The sequence below is a fragment of the Guyanagaster necrorhizus genome (genome assembly GCF_019112545.1).
Source record: "Guyanagaster necrorhizus MCA 3950 unplaced genomic scaffold BT62scaffold_18, whole genome shotgun sequence".
NCBI classification, from domain to species: domain Eukaryota; kingdom Fungi; phylum Basidiomycota; class Agaricomycetes; order Agaricales; family Physalacriaceae; genus Guyanagaster; species Guyanagaster necrorhizus.
In genome coordinates this window covers 902745-921972 of record NW_025064897.1, presented here as the reverse complement: position 1 = coordinate 921972, position 19228 = coordinate 902745, and the positions used below count along the sequence as shown (strand labels likewise).

General features: G+C 48.4%; 6 protein-coding genes across 6 annotated transcripts; all 6 read right to left on the bottom strand.

Annotated features, from left to right (window-relative positions):
- Window positions 1–793: 793 nt before the first annotated feature.
- On the bottom strand, window positions 794–2839 carry BT62DRAFT_981717 (high affinity methionine permease; the record flags this gene model as incomplete). Its single annotated transcript, XM_043189625.1, has 8 exons — window positions 794–1173; window positions 1224–1388; window positions 1443–1555; window positions 1605–1787; window positions 1846–2146; window positions 2200–2462; window positions 2524–2623; window positions 2677–2839. 8 exons carry the CDS (start codon window positions 2837–2839, stop codon window positions 794–796), a joined length of 1668 nt encoding a protein of 555 aa, XP_043038034.1.
- Window positions 2840–3944: 1105 nt separating this feature from the next.
- On the bottom strand, window positions 3945–5721 carry BT62DRAFT_934172 (uncharacterized protein). Its single transcript, XM_043186681.1, has 3 exons — window positions 5006–5721; window positions 4141–4953; window positions 3945–4091 (listed from the first exon to the last, which is right to left on the bottom strand). The coding sequence occupies exons 1-2, from the start codon at window positions 5270–5272 to the stop codon at window positions 4384–4386; spliced, it is 837 nt and encodes a 278-aa protein (XP_043038033.1). The 5' UTR covers window positions 5273–5721; the 3' UTR covers window positions 3945–4091; window positions 4141–4383.
- Window positions 5722–5986: 265 nt separating this feature from the next.
- BT62DRAFT_247742 (uncharacterized protein) lies at window positions 5987–7983 on the bottom strand. The gene is made up of 4 exons (XM_043180222.1): window positions 7485–7983; window positions 6370–7405; window positions 6111–6314; window positions 5987–6020 (listed from the first exon to the last, which is right to left on the bottom strand). Exons 1-3 carry the CDS (start codon window positions 7500–7502, stop codon window positions 6193–6195), a joined length of 1176 nt encoding a protein of 391 aa, XP_043038032.1. The 5' UTR covers window positions 7503–7983; the 3' UTR covers window positions 5987–6020; window positions 6111–6192.
- Window positions 7984–10048: 2065 nt separating this feature from the next.
- BT62DRAFT_900154 (uncharacterized protein) lies at window positions 10049–10222 on the bottom strand (the record flags this gene model as incomplete). Its single annotated transcript, XM_043183404.1, has 1 exon — window positions 10049–10222. A coding segment is annotated over one exon (174 nt), but the record flags the coding sequence as incomplete, so codon positions are not given.
- An 878-nt stretch (window positions 10223–11100) lies between these two features.
- On the bottom strand, window positions 11101–14074 carry BT62DRAFT_1008188 (uncharacterized protein; the record flags this gene model as incomplete). Its single annotated transcript, XM_043177419.1, has 8 exons — window positions 11101–11846; window positions 11901–11952; window positions 12003–12451; window positions 12501–13018; window positions 13077–13203; window positions 13253–13590; window positions 13639–13926; window positions 13962–14074. The coding sequence occupies 8 exons, from the start codon at window positions 14072–14074 to the stop codon at window positions 11101–11103; spliced, it is 2631 nt and encodes an 876-aa protein (XP_043038030.1).
- A 247-nt stretch (window positions 14075–14321) lies between these two features.
- BT62DRAFT_952384 (2-oxoglutarate dehydrogenase, E1 component) lies at window positions 14322–18466 on the bottom strand. Its single transcript, XM_043188231.1, has 23 exons — window positions 18302–18466; window positions 17940–18250; window positions 17721–17891; window positions 17606–17672; window positions 17389–17550; window positions 17260–17337; window positions 17040–17204; window positions 16938–16986; window positions 16875–16880; window positions 16712–16821; window positions 16609–16661; window positions 16527–16561; window positions 16309–16408; window positions 16013–16252; window positions 15871–15957; window positions 15640–15817; window positions 15559–15587; window positions 15445–15501; window positions 15369–15395; window positions 15286–15319; window positions 15134–15234; window positions 14916–15086; window positions 14322–14863 (listed from the first exon to the last, which is right to left on the bottom strand). The coding sequence occupies exons 1-23, from the start codon at window positions 18405–18407 to the stop codon at window positions 14399–14401; spliced, it is 2802 nt and encodes a 933-aa protein (XP_043038029.1). The 5' UTR covers window positions 18408–18466; the 3' UTR covers window positions 14322–14398.
- Window positions 18467–19228: the final 762 nt, after the last annotated feature.

Below are 19228 nucleotides of genomic sequence, written 5' to 3'. Positions count from 1 at the left end.
AGCCGAGCTATAGCAAGAATATCGACGATGAATAAAAGAATGCAATGAAATAACAAATGTATGCAGCTGAAATGCCTCGCTCGTGCTCCCGAAATTGTTCCTGGCGAACCCAAGTGGAAACTTTTCCCCTTGAAGTGCAACGAAACATGGGCTTGAACAGACTATTGTGGTGCCTCAGAAGCGCCCATAGCAATCGTAGCTTCGTAAATCTTCTCGGTCAAAGGATTCCCGGAAGGCCTGAGATCAAGTCCTTGGATAGGTTTGTAGGGCCATGCAGGGTTGCATTTCCTGTACTCGATGGCTACTAGTTCCAACGTGACAGACAGCATCCCCAACGGTTACTTCTTTTTCAACTCTGTTCTGCAGAACGATACGAAAGGCTTTAAGTTGAATGTCGTTTCTGAAAATTCTACGAATTTCGAGGCAAACATTGAGACCATGGTCTTGTGCAGACTCGAAGACATAAGTGGGTGGAGGCAGCGTTCATTCTGGTCGATTTTCGAGAGGTCAGGGCGACCAGGAGATCACTTCGACCTCGCTTCAAGAGGTCTGAAGGATTAGTACCGTCCGTCGGGGAATGGAGGTGGCAAACACAGTAGGTTAAATAGAAAGAAAAATTGCGACGGGAAAGAGAGAGCAGTCTCTGATTCGTCAGCGAGTAACGAAGGTTAGGGAGTAATGTTGTACTATTTTATAATACACTATTGATAACAGACATTACGCGTCTACTGCGGACAGACATAAAGCTATCCGCCGCTATCACGACGAAAGTACCACTGGCATAAGACCGGGGTCACGACAGTTCACTAGGGACTTTTCTGAAGACACTCCTTGAAACGCCATCGTCTTGGAGCTCAACATGCCTTTCCAAACGGTAGTGACCCCATTTTGGGAATAACTTGACCCAGAAGATCCAGTATACCCCTCCAACAGCGAACACGCCAACCGAAATAACCACATGCAGCCAGTACGGTAGGCTTTTATATACGCTTTGGCCCGGCGCAGGAGGCACGAGGGGTGCAAATGTGAGGAAGAGGTTGGAGAGGAAGAAAAATAGCACCACGGGCCATGTCGCACGGAACGGTGGTCGCCAGTCGCCTCCCCAGGCACTGTAGAGGAAGAGTAGACCACCACTGATGAAGGCATTGATTATAGCTAATGGATACGACACCACTGAACAGCGAGAGGTTAGCAGGAGAGCACGAATTCACAGTAAAACGTACTGTTAAGCACGAGATTATAGGCATCACCTGGCGGAGGTGCCAATATGATGATCACAGTGACCAGCCATTGTAGAGCGAGACCAGTTGCGGGTGCGTTAAAGGGTTTGTTGGATGCCCAAAATTTAGAAAAGGGGAGAACTGCAATTCGGCCGAGTTCCTGATTGACTGTGAAAGGAAGATGTTCGTTAGACATCTCAACGATTAGACTGCGACACTCACTTCGTCCTTGACTGAATAAAACGGCCATGACGTTCCCAAGCGCGCTCAAGGCAACAAACACATTCAATGCTTTCTCTGCTTTTGTTCCGAACATGTTACGGAAGTAAAGAGCACTAGAGGATATTTGAACACGGAGAGCATCTTTAGCAAAATGACACTTACGCGACTGTCTGACCTGACGTGAGGATATCCTCTTTGGCAACGGCAGCAAAATAGGCAACGTTGACCAGGATGTACACGACCGAGACGGATGCTATGGCAAGGGGCCCAGCAATCTTTAGGGTTCGAACAGGATTCTTGACTTCGGATAACGCATAATTCACGTTCGAGTAGCCTATAAACGACCTAGTGCACACCGTAAGTAACCCTGCGCGCGCCGGAAAGAATAAGGTAGTAAACAGACCAAATAACGTTATAAAGACCGGTGACAAACGCGTTTGCGTTGCTCTCAGTACCGTCGAAAGCATTCCTGAAATTATGGGGCTTTTCATTCTCTGGCAGTTTGATATGGCCTGCAAGAGCAGCGAACCCCGAGAACGTGATCAAAAGCAAGATGACGATCTTGAAGATGCCTAAGGCGTTTTGGAGACGAAGACCCCATTTAAGGAAACAGCTGTGGAGAATGAGAGCAAACGAAACACAGGCGATCCCAATGCCGCGCTGGTTCCACCGGGTGACGTCCTTTCCAGCAGCAAGGAGAATATCTGAAGACCATGCAATCATGAATCCACTACCCAGTCGTGAGAATTGCACTGACATTGTCCGAAAACAACCGAGTTCCCTGCTGGCCAAGGCATTGAGGCCGCATAAGCTGCATACAAGGCAACGGCGAGGTATCTTGGCTTTTGATAAATGTAACTTAGATACGTAAGCTCTCCTCCTGATCGTGGTAGGCCAGTGCCGAATTCGACGTAGACGGCGAGACCTGAGGCGGCGATGATGCCGCCAATCACCCACATGAACAATGCCAGACCAACCGACCCGGAACTCGAAAGGATAGTCGATGGTGTCGCGAAGATGCTGTCATTGCGGAATAAGTCTACTATCAGAGATGATGGGGAGAGCGAGAGGTGTTGCGTACCCGGTACCGATAATGCGGTTAAAAATCAGAAATACAGCAGACCATAGGCCAATTGTTCGCTTTTCCGGGGGAACATCATCGAAAGTTTCGCCATCACGCCCTGCCAAAAAAAAGAATGAGAAAAGATAGAGCAAATAAAATCAAAGTACATACCGATGCTGTCATCCCTCGTCAAAGCAGCGCCAGCGAGTGGATCATGAATTTCCTCTTCTTTAGGGGGGCCCTTGATGATGATGGAGTTCTTGAGACTGCCATGGGATGGACGTCTCCCCAGAGGCAATTCGGCATCACCGGCGCCCTTGAGAATTATCGACATTTGAGTCTTGAGATGTGTGGTATATCAACCATCAAACAATTTTTTATGTACTGAGAAGCGAAGTCCGCGCTATTCCACGCGTCGATGGCGTGATCACGAATCATAGTCTAGCCGACTGAGCCCGACTGGCGCGAGGGATCATTGGATGGGTGGAGCGCGTGGTCATCGCTTGAAGCCATGTGGTGGACGGAGGCAACTAATGGAGAGCAAGCCTGGGCTATGTAGGGGTCAACCTTCGGAGCATAGTTTGCTAATGCGGAACATGATGGTGCGATTTTGATGGTATCGACCGGTTCGGAACATAGCTGCGTTGAAACACTTGGGAACTCGACCCCGTAGTAGGGTGGGGCAAGGCGATGGAACCAGAATATGAGCTGCTGGAAAGCTACATATGATCTCACGTAGATAGGCTCAGAGCGCCTCGTCTCCTTGCGTTTGATAAAAATAGCTATACTGCTTCGTATCAACTTCGTTTTCTGAGGCTCCTAATAAATTTCTGTTACAGAATTTTTTCAATTTCGATTCGGGGCAGCACCCAAGACAGGAAATACCCTTACCCTAAGCATTCTGCAGATGTCCAAAGTCGACACAGATTACGGATATATAGGCCCGCATTCATGCAGCCTCTCGCTGAAGCTGATCGCAAGTCAAACGTAGTGCGTTCCGGACTTTTTGGCGCGTCGCGTGAGTCACAAGTGTCGTGATTCGCCTGATTTGTGACCAACGTGTTCTGTGAACGCACCTATAAGGATAAACATCTCACCATATTGCTCGGTTACATGTACGAGAGAAGAAAACACAAGGCACGTAGCCGCACGCTGTCCAAAGATGCAGCATGCGCCATCATTCAATTGTACCGACGCTCGGGCTCTAAACCACGATATGAATATATTGAAAGGTCATGTTTTGACGTCGCGAATGGAGATGCTGTCTGTCTCTGTGATTTGTGTAATATCTTTGACAGCATGTATCAGCAGGTGATAAAGGACAAATCTTCCTAGGACCTGCCAAAATCGCTACAAGAAACGTTTGAATGTCTTGATGTAGAGTTCGGGGCAATCAAAAACTTATGCTGATCATTTTGCGACATTATATCATAACCTTAGTCCGAGTTTGCATGTTTGTTGATTACGTGCGACGTCATGAACGAGATATGTTCAAGGCCCAGAAGGTGTACGAGGACACAAACCTCAATGTTAAAACTGGATGTTCTACCAAAAGTCAATAGTTTCATCATGGAGTGACAGTTGACCTAGGCAGAGACATGAGTCGTCTTTCCGGAGGAGAAAAAAAGATCATACTCTGAGTCAAGCCTGAAAAGACGCACTTGCCAACATAAGGCGTCAGTGTTATCATACATGCGATCCATAACACCACGCCCAATGAAAGAGATACCTAACGTCATTTCCATCAAATAAGTGCATGCAAGTTCCTGAGGAATGATAGATTCAAGCTGTCCAAAGTTCAACAAGCATAATCGAAAGCAAGGAACGCAGACATTGAAAACAAACATGCAGATAACACTGGAGACCCCAAGACTCGACCTACGCCAACTCATCTTCTTCTTCACCCTCGCCGCTGCTGTCACCACTGGATGCATCCGCGGTACCAGAATTAGCCTTGAGACGTTTCTTGATCATCTTTGCATAGACCAACCCACAGGCATTGCAGAGCGTCCGTGGCCCCAAGGGACCTCGCCGCCATTCAGGCGTAGACGTAGCATTACAGCCGAGACAAACTTGACCTGTCGACGCAGAATCCTCCTTCTTATCGACACCCTCTTTCACCTTCGCCTTTTCCTGTTCCTCGCGTTCCTTCTCAGCACGCAGTCGTTCCTGCTCTGCGCGTTCTCGTTCTCTCTCCTGTTCTCTTTCTCGCTCCCGCTCCCGTTCCCTCTCACGTTCGCGCTCGCGCTCCCTTTCTCGCTCTCGCTCTTCTTCCAACCGTCTCTCTTCACGTTCGCGCTCTCGTTCGCGCTCTCTTTCCCGTGCTTCTTCGTCAGGACCTCCCAGGATCGCGGCAGCAGAGGAAGCAGCATCGCAGAGCCTATCCATCTGCGGTTGAGGAGCCTGCGGTGCAAACGCGTCCAAAATCACACGATACGAATCCACAAGCTGTGACGCATACTGTAAGTACGTAGCAAAAAGTCGCAGCACATAAGCACACCTTGAGAAAATCAGGACCAGGTGGAGGCGCAGGAGCGGGTTCCTCTATCCATCGCGGCGCTGCATGCGGTGACGGCTGAGATAATGGCGACGGCTGCTGGTGCGGGGAAGGTTGGGTTGGATGTGGCGAAGGCTGGCGCTGATTGTGGTGAGAAGATTGGTAGGAGTCATTGCTCCAGTACTGAGGCGGCGGTGGTGGCGGCGGGTACGCGTACTGATACGGCTGCTGCCCGTACTGTTGCCCGTACTCGTAGTGGCCGTGATACATAGCGTCCGGCGCAAACACGGCCAAAGCCGAAGGCAAAAGGTAGCTCCGAAATTCCCGATGCCATTTGCCGGATCCTGAGAATAGCCAAGAATGCGGTGATTGGGGGGAGGGAGAGCGCACTGTTACCTTCTTCACTGGTAGAGATAAATAACAACTCTTGCAGAGCTCCACTCTCAGAGTGTCCTCGTCGTGATTAGACTACTAAACAATCCGTGTTAGTAACCATCCAATTGGCATAAAGTATCAATGGACTCGTCGAAGAGATTCTTCCCCCCCCTTTAACCTATGCACCCTCGTTTTTCTCTAGAGCTGCCTCCACATGTGATGTACAGACTGCCGGAAGCATCATATTTCAACGAATCAAAAAGGTGGAATCAAACTCCTGCCATCTCATGGAAGAAACAAACTAGACAGAGATAATGGTATCGGAATGGGACTTTTATCATCGCTATCACTGCCCAGAGTTCGAGTATCTCGTCTCAACATCTCACCATCTCTTCACGTGTATAATGGTGGGCTATAACGGTGGGCTGTCTATCACTTGGCAAAAAAAAAAGAACGAAGCCGTGTGTGTGTGGCGGCTTCTTTTGTGCGGTTCCCATCGGTAGCGAACATTAAAACGAAGCATGCACTTCTTGGGTATTTTTTTGTGATGATACAACAAAAACGTCGAGAAACGTTTTATACAGGTCATTTAATATGACAGACAGTAGGTATGAACGTTACAACATCGTGTATTGAGCATGTACTTGGTGTGTCCCAAGTAGAGATAAAAACAGCACCCTTGCGTCATCAGTCAGTCCGAGCAAGTCAGCGCACAGAAACGATAGGCGCTCACCAAAATCCCAAGGGAAAAAAATCACAGCATCACCACGTTCATCGTAGGTTCCGTAGCATCTTGATGACATCCTGCATATTATCTACGTTCCATTCCCCGCTCCAGCCCTGCGTGGGTTCACCCCAGCTGACGAAAGAACTCGAGTCCTGAAAGCTATGGATGAATGGCGAATCAGGACGGGGTGGAAGCAGGAAGGACGGCTCTCTAGTGAACTGATTAATACTGTGTGTCGGAGACGTAGCCGAATGAGGCGCAGTACTAGGACGCCTAAGCTTCCCATCTCCGTCTGGTGCCCTTCTGAAGAAGAGCGGAGAATCCGGACTTCGTGGAGAAAACTTCAGTGGGCTGAGAGGCGGCTCCGGCTGCGAAGCCTGAGAGTTGGTTGTTGCGATGCAGAGATTTCGGACGTTGCGATTGCGTCTCTCTAACACAGAAGAAGGTGGATGCATATTCGAGGGTGAAAGGAGCGTGGATTGAATAGATTGAGTGCGTAGCGGAGAGGAATCATATGACAAAGAACGACGATGAGAATGGCAGGGCGTGTCTCCGTAGGAAAGGGAAGAGTCGTAAGAACATTGGCGTGAGAGGGTTGGGCGATGACCGTTCGCAGTCCCTAAGGCAGATCGCTTCGGAAGATGGTTAATCGAGGGTGGTGCGTGAGCTAACCACGGTTCTGGTACAATCCTTTGGATTGAGTCGGAGGGCGATGGCGGGGCTGTAATTGGCCTCTTCAGAGGCATCGCTGCGTCGACGATAATGGGCGACGGGCGAGAATATGTGGAGGAACTATCCGAGGATGATCCGGTAGACGGATACGAGGAAATGATCTTCTGCCCCACTACTAGTGTCTGTTCTTTGATTGGTATGATTAGACACGGAGGGACTGGGGGGATGTCATCTGGCGGCAATGAAGACGTAGCAGATCTTTTGCGTCGAATGCCAATACGACGCAAGAAGGGTTTAAGAGAAATGGAGGACCGAGAGGAGTGCGTTGTGCATAATGATGGGGCGCGGCTTGACATCGATGAGAGAGACGCAGAGTGCGAACTCCGGGAAAACGATGTTGGAGATGATTGGCATGAAGACGTGTCAGAGAACGCGACAACGGGGGGTGCCTTTGTCTTCTTCTTCTTGGGTTTCTTCTCAATTTTTACCAGCGGTTTAGGCTGCTTTGGCTGGCCCATGTCTGGCGCAGCGAACAAGGAGACAGGTGACCGAGGTCGACGAGAGGGTTGCGTCGTACTGGTGCGACTTGAGGACGGCATCGCATAATACACCTCTTGACTGGTCGGGATCTGGTATATATACGGTGAAAGGACGTAAGAGACACCATGCGGAACATACACACTATTATACTAAATGAATAACGCGCACCCAAGGAGAGGAAGCCATGATGCAATCAAGCTGCGAGTCGAGATCCGAAGTTAGATCCTAAATCAATAGTCGACGAGCAAAGGGAAGAGAATAGAAAGCATGACGCCAACATCTGGCCGATATTCTTATTCTACAGCTTCCGGACATGCGAAGCGTCCAACTTGAACAGGCAGGCACAAATAATTCTGAGACGTCGGATTGTTAGCATTCTATCTCGCCGTTGACGCCGGAAGCTAGTTCGACGCGTCGCCGACTCGAAAGACTGACACCCGATAGGTAGGGTAGGTCTGTCTACTTGCCTGAATTAGACAGACCTACTGGTCCTTTTATTAACCCCGCGTACGGCGGATGTCAACACAAATGCGGAGACTGCCACGTATCGCCGATATGGGCATCGGTTTAAGCTGTTCGTATGGATCGTCAAAAACAATTACCAGTTAAACCTGCAGCGGGGTCTCCTTTCCGATGGGCCCAGACATCCGACCGCTTCCCTTGCTAGATTGATGCAGGGAAGATTCGAGACGAGAGAAACAAACCCATATAGATGATCCCACGGCTTTAGAGTACCAAGAGCGAATGGTAGCTTTCGACTCGCATCCGCTTTGTCGGATTGCTGGCGGAACAGCTGCTTAAGAATAATTCGAAGCACGCTGGTATTCAACGTCGAAGGTATTCCGAGGAGGAGGAAGAGCGGTCCGAGAGAAATAGCGAAACGATATTTACAAGCGACAGGAATGGTAAATCATGGAGTGGATGTACAAGTCAGTCGCCATCAATGCCGCACTTGCCGATGGTCCATCACAGTTCGATGTCCAAAACTTTTGATTATGTTGATGCATCATTCGATGGCGCCACAACTGTGAGTGTCTTAATCGCCAAAAATCCTAGTTCGAAGCTGTGATAAGATAGCGTTATTTTGTAAATTTTGCAAATGACCGGTTTACAATCAGTCTCACGGTTTTCCTAGAACCCACTAACAGTTGAGCGGGCAAACCAGAAGACAGTCACCGTACCGCACGGCAGGCAATACTTGATCTCCAAGTCAACCTACTGTAACGTTTAGCACTTCTGCCAAGCAACGGTATAAACAATGGGCCGAGTAAATATGCGAACATAAAAACATACCACGGCTGATGAGACAAACCGGCTTTGGAGAGGGAACCGGGTAACCATCACCGGAACAACTTGAAATAGTTGATTTTTTGGAGTGGGAATGCTTGGGAAGTCTAGAAATATATCTGAAAGACCATTGGTTGTACCTAGTACATATGATCCTGTCAAGCATCCTGAATGTATCACTCTTTGGCGCGTTTTCATTGGGCTGCCGAGAAATTGATGTTTGAATAAGCAGAAAATGTCGAATAGTCATTGAATCATGGGACCCTCCCACAAATAATCGTCTCTGAATAAAACACGGTGTGAGCGACCGAAGAGGCACCGAAGTCAAGAAATACGTACATCTCCGCAGTAGTATTTGTAACCACACCCCTGGCCCTCAAGAGCCTGAAATTCTCGTTTAGGACCCTCCTTAGCGTCTCAAGCTTGTCTCTAGACTCGAAAGAGAGGGAATCTTCGCCAGGCGAATTCCTATCCATCATCGTATATCCCCAGCAAACGATGCTGAGGGTAAACGTTCGTAGTGCCGTAAGCCGTGAAAGCGTAGAATCCATCTTACGCCAAATAGGCTTAGCTATCTCCGTCGATACCGCACCTTCCTCAATGAAGTATTTGAAGGTGATGTCTTCAAGAATCTCTGCTGCACCTATACTATTTATCCACCAATCCAAGAGAGTGGAATCAGATCCTTCTGATTTATCATACAGCTCAACGGTAACACGCCGTAGATTACCAACCTTGAGCCGCTGGTGAGCCAATTCCGATGAGAGTCGCAACGGTAACGCTATTACGGCATTTTTAAAGGCGTTAGAGATTGAAGAAGGCGGAGACGTACATGACTTGTTATGGATGATATGAAGATTTCGAAGTGTGTCTGCGCAAAGATTTGTCAAGGCTTGCAAACGTTCAATATCTTGTTTTTCATGGATGGGAAAAACCAGATATCGAAGCGTCCCGATCGAGACAGGGCATACGCCTGAACTAATAATGTTATCCAGTATATCTGTGCGCCCGTAGGCACCATCGACATCTAACCATTCCACCAGTGGTCCAGGAGGGTGCTTGTGCTCACATGGCGCTGTGTGCGTGTACATCTGCCCTGAGCACGTAAAGCTCTTCAGGGTCGGCCACGCGCGCGCAAACGCACACAAGTGTTTAAAATCCGCGAAGCGAACACTGTGCAATTCCAGCGAGGTTAGGGAGCACGAGAAAATTGGTGATAGTGGCGAGTTGGTGTCGCTGGGGACGGGGCAGAGGATAGAGCTCAGATAGAGTTTTTCGAGATTACTCGCCGCGCGTATTATGGGTTGTAAAAGGGGTTCGTAGGTGATATCCCATGCATCACGATTAGGCGTGCTGAAACCACACCGCAGCTTCAGAGTCTTCACATTTAACGGCAGGTGAGACGATGACTGGATCAGGGAATGGAAGGTGACACATTGGTGCTGATGAGCGAGTGCAACTGTTGAAAACAGATGTACTTGGGCGCGTGGAAGGAAGCGGTGGCAAACTAAGGAGCAGGCAGTCAACGATGCCGTATCGTCGCGAAGGGTATCAATGATGTCATCGACGATTTCTTGGGGAAAATCAGCAAAAATTCGCGTCGACGTAGCAAGGCCCATAGCGGTGAGATGGCGGGAAGAGCAGTGAGAGGTAAAAGGGGCCTATACGATCGTAAACATTATTTTGTAGGGAGCCGAGACTTCGCATGCTGGCAGTGAGCGTCCCGTCCGTGACAGCCGAAAAGCCTTTAGTTGTATCCTCCTCAATACCAACCCCATTCTCCACGTATCGCTTCCTTCAAACCCTTGCCACCAATCGCGTTCGAAAAACGTTTACGGTCTTTAGGGTCCCATCGAACAAAATACGGTTGCCTCGAGGCTTAAGACGTTCCACAATATGTATAGTCCGGCGTGGCTACGTGGTGGCGCTCCATCATGTCTCGGGTTCCATTGATTATCGACGGTCAATTGAATGATTCTGTGAATTTACCGCTCCGCCAGCGGCGTCCGTAGTTAGGACTACGTGGCCACCATTAGAGCGAGGTGAGGAAGCCTTGAAATTTCTAGCCTAGACGAGGACTGAAGTACTGAAACAGAGCATCTTGTGGGCTTATTTGCCCCTTGAAAATACAAGCCTGGATCTACATATTTTCAATTGATGAAGCCACTATTGTTTGCTTTGCTCTTATTTCAGATCAGCATTGCCTACTCGAATTGAAGAAGCTCAAAGAATTCTCACCGTGTAAACAGGGTTCAAATTGACCGTGGTGGGAGATATGTGGATGAGAAAGACGTTCGGCAACTTCCGAGAAGATTATTCCAGTACCCCCAAAAAAATACGCAAAAAGAGATAAACAAACCAGAGAAAGAGAAAGGAGAAACTATGTACCGAAAAGCAGCCACGAAATGATTAATGAAGGTCGGACATTTGGTACAAATAACAATGCTTCCCAGCTCCGTGCACACTGGTCATTGAAAGTCAATGAAATCGCATCCTACTACAACGTCCGCAGCGTCCTAGGTGATCCAGGAACATTCAGATCGAAATCCATCCAAGCAGTAGATCCATTTTGTATGAATGACGATAGATCAAACCCGTCCACATTCAGGTCAATACTCGCCGTCATGTCCATCATCCATTGGTCCTGAGTAAGTGCTGGATCATTCCCAATCGCTTGGGCACTATTCAGATAATTCATGAACGACTCATCGCTCCATCCCCAAGTTGGATCCATCGAGGAAGGAAAAGGAATCCTACTCATTCCAGATGCATATGGGACCTGGAGCGGATCTGCCGGTTGCAGGGGAAAGAAGAATGGGTCCGCATTTTCATGTCCTTCTCTTTGTCCACCAAGAGCGTCCACTACGGCCCCGAGATCTAGGGTAGTGCCTTCCGTAGGTTGCATTCTGATCAATGTGGTCGAAGCACCAAGCAGATCCTCAGGTTTGCCTCGTACATTCGATTCCGGGAACCTTCCGTTTGGTCCCCCGTCGGTTTCATGCCCGTTTGCTTGCCGCCAGCCCTTCAGGACATCTTTTGCTTTTCCAGCTAACCGCCCTACCCGTTCCCGGGCGATCTCTGCCATATCTCCTTCAGCGACACTAAACAGTTCCAGTGCCATCTGCACAGAGTCATACGCCAGCGGTGCAAGAGGATGAAAGGGTGTCACAATGACGAGAACTGCTAGGCAGACCGTGGCGGTAAAGGAGTGGAATAAAAGGTACCACATTCGGCACGTCAATCCTTACAGGACAAGATTAGACTTAAAGACAAGGAGTAAAAAAAGAGACTGCGTACTTCGATGTAGTGTGAATAATCCTCGCGATATATTTATAATTGCACGAGCGGCCTCGAGGAACCTTAGCAAGCACTCGGGACGACGAAGATGAATCATCCTACCTCGGTCAAACTGATAACACTAGATTCGTATCTCGATTTCAGAGCCTCTCCCGGGGTGTGCATCAGAGCCCTGCAAAACGGACCTCGATGTAGATGCAACTTCGTTATAAATATCATATTGGCCAGGGAGAAGATCTGAGCGTCTTTTCTCAGGGATGCCCGTTGACCGATCCCGAACCCAGGCTGCAGATCTTTTATGGGGTCCGTAACGTTCTCGCACAGTATCCACTTGGGTAGTTTGACATAAAAATCATTAATCTCTCTATCCAGCTGCATGATAACAGAGTATGTTGGATGTTTTGCAGCGAAGGCTTCATCAACAATGCGTCCGAGGAGGAGAGCGAAGCGGAACTTGTGGTGATGCCATCGTGTATGAGAAAACTCCGCATCGATTGGTGACGTATCGGACGGAAGAGGCGTGTCGCAGCTTTTAGGCATCTCGCAATCATCTAGAACAAAGATTAATCAATTGAATGGTAACGGAAAGAAGAGGCCTACGATGACTGTCGCTCAGACTATATGGTCGACCAAAAGCAAAGGATTGCAGTCGATCGTAGGTGTGTGTTTCCCAAAACACCCGCCTACGTTCCTCCAAGTCCCGTTCAGGCAAATTCCAGCGTGATCCGTCTCGGTGACAACCCTGAGCCTGTATAGACCTCATAGCCATACCAAGAAGCTGCCATGCCGCCTCTCCATCCCCCCTTCCCCTTGTACTGAGTTGGTACAGTACCATCAGGTGAACGGTCTGCACTGCAGGTATTGTATCCAATTTTAGCGCCCCATCCTGGGGTATATGCGCAGATATCCACGCTACAGCGAGCGAATGAAGCTGCGCGGCACGCTGCTTCACTACATTAAAAGAGAGATCAAGGTCAAAGAAGGCACCCAGAGCAAGAACAATGGCGACAAGAGCAAAAACGTCGTGAGGCATGGGTTTCTGGGTAGGAGAGGCCGTCGTTGGCCACACATGGGGTAGGTGGACAGTAAAGAATATTTCTCTTGGAATGATCTCATACCTAATAGATAATTCGGTCAAATAAAATAATACGCCAGATGTAAGCGGATTATACCAACATCCAAGATGCATTTTCGAAATATAGATCTGCTAAACGGCGTGCTTCTGGGTATGGGGGCAACGACGAGCTATCTATGGGAGGGGGAAGTTCGACACAAAAGACAGATGGAGAAAAGGTGTAGACATCTGGACTACATATGAGCCATGTAGAGGAAGAGCGAAAATAAACACATACCTTGATTAGATACAGGCTTCTTATCTGACAATAATAGGTCTTCCGGTGAATTTCTCCTACTTGGTACCCGACTCTGGCCCGTCTTCCAAAAGTCCTCATTGAGATACGCCGAGGCTCCGGACAGCCCAATGTAACGCGTCTTGTTTTCCACATCGATTGTCAATGTTCCAAACCCCAGCGCGACGTCCGATGATTCCCCCGGTATCTTTGGCGGATCTGGTGACGCACTCGAGATGTCTGTGCTCAACTCAGATACTGAGGAACGGCGTGGTCGTTTATGAGAAGCATTGACCGCCTTCGAGAAGGCCATTGGCGCGCCAGGTATAGGAATACCTGCGCTATAACACATTTAATCGACATTAATGAAGGACGCATGTTTGGCTCACTTTGTTAACAAGGCCTCGAGCTCCAGTATTCGCTTCGACATAGCAGCATCCCTAGCAACGAACATAGCAACCTCCGAGCTCTCCCCGTCCTTGCCGCTGTTATTCGACGATGCAGACGGTAGTGACTGCTCTAGTCTCCGAAGAAATCCTCGTTTGCCCTTTTCCAACGTTCCATGAGGACAGAGATTGGCGCAGCCCCTACGAATGCAAGAGGCGCAAGGAAAGACGCGGTCGCACCTGAGTGCGAGGCGTATTAGCCAGACGTATCCAACAGCAAATGTTGGCAGCCTACTTCAACTTGAGCACATCGGTTAGCCAAGTACCCCACAATAAAAAAAATCGAAAGGGCGCTTGCCTTCAGTCTACGACACTCTTGACACGAGACAGCTTGAGATTTACGTTGCCCGGAAGACTGCTCGCTGCTAACGTCAGCCATTCTGTGACTCCTAGCTCCTGCAATAGCACGGCCGTGGATGGCTTCCGTGGGATAAGTAAGAGAATGATGATGGTCCGATTTAAAGACGGAGAATTCCAAAAATGGCCAGAGCACCAGTGGGGAAATCCAGGGACGGCGATCTGGGGAATGATTGAAATATTTCATTCTTTCAATTTGAATAATCCTTCGCACCGCTTATACACGTAAGTAATTGCGTGGCTCAATAGGAAACGCTGCGGTGTAAAAGCTCTTTCGTATGCATTCGAAAACAAAGAGCAAAGCCAAGTTACATAAGTATTACTTACACCAACTCTTCCATCTTCGTTAGAATCCTTCGAACGCAGACTCCAACACCGCCTTCTGCTGCGCTTGATACAACTTCCCAATACCCGGTGCGGGAAGCGCACTCTCCTTCCTTCCCTTATACACCAGCTCGGCATCCCCAGTACCCACCATTTCCTTCAGCACCCACATGATCCTCTCCTTTACATGCCCAAACGAGCCTTGATTTCTCGGCTCTTCCTGAAGGTAGAAGAACTCTTTCGCGCTCGTATACCCTTCTAAGACTGCCGCCAACTCCGCGAATGGGAAGGGTGACAGCTCCTCCAGTCGGACAAGGGCAATGTTAGCATCCAATCCCCGTGCATGCCTTTCTTTCAGTAGATCATAGTAGATCTTTCCTGAATGAATGATAACACGAGATGCAGTGGTGACATTGTCATAAGGATCCGCAAGGACTGGCCGGAAAGATGTACCAGCCTCGAGCTCCGAAAGAGAAGAGGCAGCAGGCTACGCAAAAATCAACTGGGAATGGTCAGTTCCATAATAACAGACGACTTACCGACAGACGTAAAAGACCCTTCGGTCCTGCCACAATCAGAGGTTTACGATAATTCCGCTTCATCTGGCGCCTCAGCAAATGGAAATATTGCGCGGGTGTCGTTGGGTAAGTAACATGCATATTGATATTGAATGAAGGGTCTTTGTCGTAAGTATACCTATCATTGGATAACTAGAAAAAGTGAGCGACCAGGCTTGGGAATCATCAAACGCCATCACCTGGAGCATCCGCTCAATTCTTGAAGAAGAATGTTCAGGTCCAGCGCCGTCGAGACCGTGCGGGAGAAGCATGACGATAGCACTTTGCTTCAGCCATTTGCCTACGTGTCCAAATTAGCAGATGAATGGTTAATGGTTCAAAACGATCTAACTCTCTGAAGATGATATGAACGTATCAATGATAATCTAAATCGACCGTCAATTCTGACCTGACAACCTGACGCAGCAATCTTACCTGTGCTCCATTGAAGAAATCCCCAAACTGAGTCGCAGGATTAGTTTTCATCCAAGACCTTGATAGGCCAGCTCACCTGTGCCTCCCAGATGGGTAACAGGTCCGGCCGTTCCCAACTTGCACCATATTCGAACTGTAAGCGACTATGGTCAGACAGACAACCGTGGAAGAGTAGTAAAACTGATCTCACTGATAACACAGCCATCTCGCTCAGGGAACCTTTCAAAATGAAACCGTAAGCGCGACGCCGACGATGTGGTCAAAAGCATACTATTGGCAAGCTCGAGCTTCCCAGGAGCTCCAAGCTCATCATTTAGCGGAACAATAGTATTCTCGTCCTTCTGGTTAACAAGCATCGCATGGCGTTGGCTAAAAGTTCCTCGTCCTACATCCTGTCCAGATATCCGCACATCATAACCCTCCAAAAGTAGGGATCCAAAAGCCAGGGCCTATCGGGAACTGTCATGACAGAGGACGATACGAAAGAAAGTTCCAAGCGAACCTCTGCCGTGGCCCAGTCTAAGCCCTTGCCGTTCGCCAAGCTTGTGAGACGGCTCTTGATATGCCTCTGAAGCTTGTGATGGATTTCCTAAACGCAGCCGATTGAGGACACACCTTTCAGAGAATCCAAGGTCGAAACTTACAAAACCTTCCGGTACCTGCACACTTGCCTTGCCGACTAGGATAAGAGTATCCCTGTCGACACCAGTATCTGGAGTCTCAACCGCACTCTCACTTATAGGCCAGACCATCCCAGCCCACTGGTCTTGTAGCATTGATGCAGTCGGAACGTACGAGGGTACTTTTTCGAGTTCGTCGCTGAGATGTAATTTGTGCTGTTCCCTAACATTCGTAATATCCTCCGTCATGAGGGTTTGTTCGTTCTGTTTAGGGTGCATATTTGCAAATAAACATTTACTAGAGTCAACAATTATCTTACCACGAGTTTCTGTTCATAGAGTTGCGGGATCGAAAGCCTGGACTGGATCTTGTCATACATAAGAGGGCTGGTGAGGTTTGGAAGATCAAGTTCGTTATGACTAGAGGCGAGATTCTAGTCAAATAGTCTACTGTTCAAATTAAGAGGACTTACCCCCTAAATCAAGAGATGGTATTAGTCAACTTGATGTAGAACTTGAACGCCGAGGCACGACTTACCATCTACGATAAACCAGGAGGTCGACGATGATATCCTGTGTAATATTGAGCGATCAAATCTGAGAACACTCAATAAAATTACCTTTCGGAAATACTGCCGGTACTGGAATGCGATGTCCATAGCTTTGAAGACATCTACCAGCAGTCTTTCAGAAACCAGCAAAGGAAAACGAAATCTAAAATACCTTCCGGATAGTCACCATTAACATGAAGCACTGGTGTATTGATCATTTTGCCAATATCGGAGCAGTATAAAGAGGAACGGGCTTGCGACGCGGGCGTAGTATAACCGATGCTGATAGAAGGGATATTATGAAAGATCTGAAGCATATCTGGAAGAACACGCACTTATTACTAAGAAAGGAGCAGCTTAACCAGGGTGACGGAACAACAGTAAGAAGAATGGCTTACTCCACGACAAGATGCACAGTACCGCCGCTTGTAAAATGAGGAAGATTGCCTGTAAAAATATTTGATCGGTTACTGCATTAGCCTTCTAAAGAGGGAGCGTACTCAGTCCCAAGCTTTCCATGACAATGCCTTGACCGGTGAATGACGCGTCTCCGTGCAATTGGACACACATTACTCTATCGCCAAGTTTACAATCTTCAGGCGATATCTTCAAAAGGGAGTACTGCTTTGCGCGGGCCTTCCCAAGAGCAACACCGGCGACAGCCTCTAAAAATTGGCGGCATAAGCTTTGATACACTCAGCCCGTATCATATTGACTTGCCCAGGTGAGAAGGGTTTGGAAGCAAAGAAACCTTGACAGCCTGATCATCATTACCATATTTCAAAACTGTTGACGAGACTATTAATTGGTGTCAGCGCTATGTGATGACAGTGAAAACGGGACGATGACCGAGATGACTGAGGACGTCTCCTTCAGCACCCAAATCTTCGGGGATCTCTGCGCCCCCTCTGACTTTATGGAAAAGAGCCGTAGGAGAGAAGTTGAGGAGATCAGTGAGAAGGTTGAGTCGACCGCGATGAGGCATAGCCATGACAATGTGCGACACATTAGCTGGATCCAGAAACATGAGAAGAGTGCGACGCGACGCGTGTAGAGTGAGAGAAACCTTGAGCCGCAGAAGAAAATAACGAGTCCAAAGCTGGTAGCATTGATTCTCCACCTTCCAGTCCGTACTAAACATTTAGGTGAGACGTGAAGTACAGAGCGCACAAGTAACGTACGCGTTTGAGATTAGGGAACTTGGCTTGCATGAAGTTATCAAAGACTTCGCTGCGAGCCAGAAGTCCGTGTATCCGTTGCTTCGTATCAACGTTCAATGTCGTTGGTGTGCTCTTCGACTCCAGACGATGTGAGAACCAAAGGCGTTCGGATTTCGAAGGTGAATGCATGTACTGACCCCTCCTGCGTTAGTGAAGGCAGAATGTTATGACTAATCCTACCTCGTAAGCGATACGGTCCACGTAGACAGACCGCAGATGGCGAACAATCTCTCCCAAGGTCCACCATTCTTCAGTCGTGTTCTCACCTTGAGACTCAACGCTCGGATGTGTCCATATGATTCCATTGACGTTGTATTTTTTCAAATCGTCGGTTAGTCCGTATCTGCTGGGGTCCAGCGCTGCAACCTCCTTCCGGTGTATGAGGTCCAGCGGGTCGATCCTTGCCGCTCTGTGCCCATGAGTCCTGACGGAGTCAACGTAGCGCAACAAAGCTGCATTATGTGCTCTATTTTTGAGCTGAGCAGACGTGTCTGCGAATCCTCGTACTGTGGTAACAAAATAACAAGTAGAACACGGCTTACAGTCAGGAAATACGAATGGTCGTGGCTTGCGATATCCGAACGATTCGTCGTGATACAGACGACGCAAGGACGATTGCTGCAGTCGCAGCGTCCGCAAAGAATACATGGTGATGGTTGCAGTTCAAAACAAGAACATTAGATTTGAAGATGTGGGGTAAAAGACTGCGAATCCTTGTGATCGGATCTTATATCGACCCGGCGGCCTCATTTACGAGCACATGACGAGACGCGTTTAACCGGTGGTGGTTAGAATTACGTGAATTGAACGAGTCAGAGTTTACAGACTGGAGAATATGCCTCCATATAGAAACTTTTTGTATTGCATCTGGCCAAAGGACCACCGATTAAATCCGAAGCATAGAGGACAGACCAGGGCAACTCAGCAAGGAAACAGAAACCAGATAACATGCTGATTTTCACCCTTTGAAAAGGGACACAAACATTCTCTATATCCATAAAAAAAGTGCATTGAGCTCCAGAGCGTTATGGAAAGAAATGAAGGAGTACGCCGTGACAGAACGGCGAGGACGACACGAAAGTGGAAGGTATGGAGGGACGTAAAGTTTGCGGTCATTTGGGCACCACCTGAGGGGGGCTGGACTTTTCCAAGTCATCTGATTTTGTTCGCTGTGCTCGCAATAAAAAAACTGATAACAACTAGTGGTATTCTTGTGTCAAGTAACACTTAGGAGATAGTTAATCGCTATCGTCAATGGTTACCGATTACCATATGCCATTGAAGCTGATGTTGGCTATATCTCACAGAGGATGAATTCAACCTCAAGGAAACATCTCCAGCAGCTACATATTTTGAGTGCCATGCCACACAAGGGGAGAATTGCTAGTACAGAGAGTGAGCACTTGGAGGAGCTGTTAGGAATTGAACTTAATTAGAGAAATCTGCATGGATGACAAGATGCAGGGTTT